This window comes from Oryzias melastigma, linkage group LG13 (genome assembly GCF_002922805.2).
Source record: "Oryzias melastigma strain HK-1 linkage group LG13, ASM292280v2, whole genome shotgun sequence".
NCBI classification, from domain to species: Eukaryota; Metazoa; Chordata; class Actinopteri; order Beloniformes; family Adrianichthyidae; genus Oryzias; species Oryzias melastigma.
In genome coordinates this window covers 25,780,842-25,785,965 of record NC_050524.1, presented here as the reverse complement: position 1 = coordinate 25,785,965, position 5,124 = coordinate 25,780,842, and the positions used below count along the sequence as shown (strand labels likewise).

At 42.4% G+C, this 5,124-nt stretch overlaps 1 protein-coding gene across 1 annotated transcript in view; it reads right to left on the bottom strand.

The window, feature by feature from the left end:
• The window catches only part of LOC112136397 (POU class 2 homeobox associating factor 1), a 29,024-nt gene that overhangs the window by 12,535 nt on the left and 11,365 nt on the right, over positions 1–5,124 (bottom strand). Inside the window, exon 2 of the mRNA XM_024258078.2 lies at positions 4,294–4,421. Coding sequence (XP_024113846.1) covers positions 4,294–4,421 — 128 coding nt within the window. The remainder of the gene's footprint in view (positions 1–4,293; positions 4,422–5,124) is intronic.

Genomic DNA, 5,124 nt, shown 5'->3' with positions numbered 1-5,124 from the left:
GTGCAGCGGTAGAGCGGTCGACTCCCAATTGGAAGATTGCAGGTTTGATTCTCGCCCTCTCCCCCCATGTGTCGAAGTGTCCTTGGGCAAGACATTGAACCCCGAATTGCCTTTGGTGGGAGGTTGGCGCCAGTGTTCGGCAGCAGAGCCACCACCAGTGTGTGAATGGGTGAATGGGTCTGTGACTGTGAAGCGCTTTGGGCCTTCGAAGGAGGGTAGAAAGCGCTATACAAGTATACAACATTTACCATCTCACATATAGTCATTGCATAGAAGACATGGATGAAGCTGAGGGATCAGGTTTATCTATTTTGTTGAGCTTTACAAAAAGCCTCAGTAATCACGTCTCCATGTCTGGGTTCATGAGATCCTTCCGACTCTCCCAGTACGGAGAGCTTCACCCTCTACTGCAGAAGCTCCGTCTTCCTGATGGTCAACCAGAGCTTTCTTGATTGGTCCAAATCATGGTTGAGCTTTCCCACCTGCCAAACTGACAGGACATTCAGCATGTAGCACAGACGGTTTTTATTCTTCGAGAGCCGACAAAAGGAGCATTTATGACCTTTATGTTATCAGATCAGATCAATAGGTGGATCAGCAGGAAGTTTCATCGGGGAGTTTCCGCACAAAAGTCACTGTTGTGAATTCATTGTAGTGCACAGGTGATGTTTGCACCTGCAGACACCAACGGGGTGGAAGTGTCAGAGTGAGGAGGTGCTGGTGGGGGGAGGGGGGTATGCTGACAGTGTCATGAGAAAAATCATTGTTGCAAAAAACCCCACAGGGGCAGAAATGAACTTTGTGACCCAACTTTAGGTTCAAGTGGGAAAGAATCTTAGAGAGGAGTCCTCGTCTACATTTTGAAGACAAATGGAGCAGCAACCCCCCCATCACTTGATTTATTTATCTACTTCCTCACACACATCTGAGGAGTTTGAAAACCGGACCCTGTTTTCCCTGTTTACTTTCAAATTCCTGGATAAGATTCAACACGTTTCCCAAACTTGATTTCATTTTCTGCAGAAATGTACCCCCCCTTCCAGGCTCCCCCGCCGTTGGGTGAGATGGTCCATCCAAATGGAACGCGCAACTGTTTGACTTTCTCTTTAATTTCTCCAGTTGCAAGAAGGTGCACGAACCTGTGCGCTGCCTCGTGGAGGAGGGGTAATAATTAGGAAAGTGGGCGGGCCCCTTGGCTGCACTGCCACCTCTTTTGCATCGGGAAGCGTGCCCAGCCCCCGGAGCCATGCAGGGAATGACTCCAACTGTCATGGAAAAACACCTGGATTATATAAGGGCACCCCCACCCCCAGTGTGTGGCTCCAACACCAACCAGAGGCAGCAAACAGACTGAACAGTGCCCCGGCGCCCCCTCCCCACACATGCTTATCTGCAAACTGCCAATCGTGTTGATTCTTTTTCCTGACATGGTGCGGCAGTCGGGCACAGTGTGTCTGGACTGGCAGTGGCCAGCACTTTATATGGCCCCTCAACCCCCACCCCCTCCAGAAGACCCAGTCCCACCCTTTCATAAATTACGTTTAAATAAATAAAACAATAGACATTTTTCATAACCCAATAAATCATGTGTCAAAGTCAAGGCCCAGGGGCCGGACCCGGCCCTCTGGGTAATTCTATCCGGCCCTACCGATCATTTTATTTTATTGTTATTAATGACCCGATGTTATCTTGCACTTATTTCTGACTTGTATAATTTTGACAAAAATATTACTATGATATTGAAAAGTTATTTAAGGTTTAAGTTGATTTATTCCGGAATAATATTCCTGATTTCTAATTATTCATAATTATGTTCAAAAGTTACGGTTTTAAAGCTTAAAAATCGGCTTGATTTATTCTTTTTTTAGGCTATTTTAGAGTTTAGCTAATATTTCAGCTACATGCTAGCTGTTTGGGCTAATTTAAGCCTTTTTTTAAAAAATGTTTACGCTATTTCAGAGTTAGGCTAATATTTACACGGTAGCTGTTTTGGCTAATTTAGGCTTTTTTTTTCATTTTTTTAGGCTATATTGGAATTTAACTGTTTTTTTCAGCTGCATACTAGCTTTTTGACTTTGAAGTGTTTTTGTGTGTCTGTTTTTTAGGCTAATTTGGCATTTAGCTAATATTTTAGCTGACTATCAGCTTCAGCGTTTTCAGCTTTCAGTTTCGGCATTTTCAGTTATTAATTTCTGGATCTTCAACTATCACCATTAGCATCTGCAGCGGCCAAATTCAGCTCATAGCATTCACACTAACATTATCACAGGTAATGCTATATATCTAGTTCATGATTATGTTAAAAAGTTACAGTTTTAACGTTTTCAAATTTAATTTTAGTGTGTTCTATAAATGTTTATCTTGTTCGACATAAGATATTTTTTGGATTTCAGCCCCTTGTGCGATTGAGTTTGACATCCCTGCAATAAACTAATGAGAAGATGAAGAATTAGTGAGGAAGACGGCTTTGATCAGTGACTGTATATGAGTACTGGACTAAATGACCCCTCCTCCTTCCAAACAGGAAGTACCCGCTGGTCTATTCTATTTGTCTGAATAACCATGATAACAACCTCAGAAGCCTTTTTGACATGCTCTTGATAATCCTATTTTTTTCATGATGCTTTCGTCTGTAGTGCAAGTTATAAACTGGCCAATCAGATGCCTCCATAAAAACATGTGGTCTCGTGTTGACCATTTGATCAAACTCCTGATGGGTGAGAGTGGTTGCCATAGGAACGTTAACTCAGACCGAATCAGGCCAATCATTGCTAAATGACGTAACCTGGTTCTAAAATGTTGAAATTTCTATCCTGAAAACAATGGCGACTGAATTGACTTTGTCAAAGTGTAATGAGTGTCCGAGCATCAAATGATTTACTATAAAGCTTAACGAGAAGTATCTAAACTACATTGTGTTATTATGAATGATTAACTGAAGTGCAGCACATATTTTGACTGATTTTGAGTTTTGTTTCTTTTTTCCACATTGCTCACATTTTAGAGACAAGAAAATGTTACTCCACAACATATTTTAGTTTTAGACACAATGTTAGTGCTCCAAATTGAAGTCTGTTGTTTTTAATATGGAGTTTAAAATTACTGGTAATGTTTAATTAGTTGACACCTGCAGAGGTTTTCCAAAGCACAAACAACCCATTGCAGAGAAAATGTTTTCAGTTGTTGTATTTCTGTGATAAAATGTCATTATTCAGATTCCAGTAAAATGTAAAGGACCATCTGAAGTTTATACCTCGGAATGTAACTGTTATCCAAATACCAGCTCTTTAAAAGATAACCGTCACTAAATCCATCCGTGTAGCTCAGAACTGAATCCTTTAGGGGTCGCTGGGCTGCTGGAGCTGACTGGTCTACTGTTTGGAAAGGCAGGTTACACCCTGAGCAGGTGACTGTATAATCACTGGACATATAACCCCCCCTCGTGCTCCAAACAGGAAGCCTCCGCTGGTTCCAAAAAGACCCAAAGAAAACACAAATCTAGATATTTTAGCCACTGAATAACTACTAACCAATGTTAAACAGCGTTAGACAAAACCTACTTTGAAGTCATAAAATAAACTGAGCAGTCAGAAAAGATCAAACTTTTTACCAAATTTCTGCTTGGCATTTGACATCTGTGTATTCTGAAGGAAACGCAGACCAAACAAGGCCTAATGATGTCAGCAGAGATATAAAACCATTACAGTTGATCTACTACATTCACCTCAGCCATAAACTTTACTAAAATAAATTCAATCAATGCTAATTTAGCAACCCTAACTTTAAAAAATGGCTGCTATTGTATTTTTCTTTAGCCAGAGTCACTGTGGAGGGGTGGGAGAGCCACATGTAGCTCTGCGACCCCATGATGGAGACGTGGGGGTGAAGCTGGGGGTCAGCTGTGACCCCGGAGCTGCTGTAGAACGTGTTTTGTTTCAGTCCAGCAGATCAGAAAAACACACCTTAAAGTCAAACGTCTGATTGTGTTTCATAGAAAAGTTCATGTTCACCCTTCATAAAGGACCTTTTTTTTTAACTTCAGGTGTCTCCTCATCCGTGACATCTTCAGCACACCTTCAGCCCTGGAAACCGGGCTGGATTAGAACGGTTTGATCAGCAGCTCTAAATCAAGACAGCTTTTGTTCCGCTGTCAGGGTTACAAAAACAGATACATGTGCTGTGACTGGAGACAGCCTGATGAATGAGGAGTTCTGGGGAAAGGGTGGGGCTCATAAAACCCAGCCTTTCACAATCAGCAGATGTTTCTCTGGTGAATTTCGGTGCCTCTCTTACCGAGGTGGACACGGCGGTCTTGGCACCGCGCGGCTCCAGGCTCCTCTTCCTCCTCAGCAGCTCTTTGACGGGATCCCGGACCCGGACACCTTGGTACGGTCTGGACCTGCCCAGCCCAGATGGGGGTGCTGCGAAGGCCACAACAGGACGGTCACATGGTGTGAGGAGGGTTCAGAAAGTTCAGAGTGGGGGGGGGCTGACATAAACTCAGCTATCATTCAAAATACATAAAAACACCAGTGAAGAAATCATCAGTGGTTAGAGCATGTGTCAAAGTCAAGGCCCGGGGGCCGGATCTGGCCCTCCAGATCATTTAATTTTATTGTTATTAATGACCTGATGTTATCTTGGGCTTATTTCTAACTTGTATAATTTTGACAAAATATATTTTTATGGAGAGTAAAATATTGAAAGGTATTTAAGGTTTAAGTTGATTTATTCTAGAATAATATTCCTGCTTTTTATTATTCATAATTATGTTAAAAAGTTACAGTTTTAAAGTTTTAAAAATGTAGTTTTTGAGTGTTCAATAAATGTTTATCCTGTTCGTCCCGTGACCTAAGGTGTGTTTTGGATTTTGGCCCCTTGTGGGATTGAGTTTGACGCCCCTGAGTTAGAGGCTCCAGACTTTTCAGGCCTGGGGGAGCGTCAGGTTTCATTTTCACCAGGATGTAAATTGTTCTAGTTCCAACTCTGAAAGTGAATAAATGAAACCGTGCTTAATTGCTGTCAGTCAGCTGATAGGGGGGACGATAAAGTCACAGTTGATAAGAGTTTTTACCCCCACAGGGCCACAGGAGGAGGAGAAATGCTGCCTGACAGCAGGCTGGA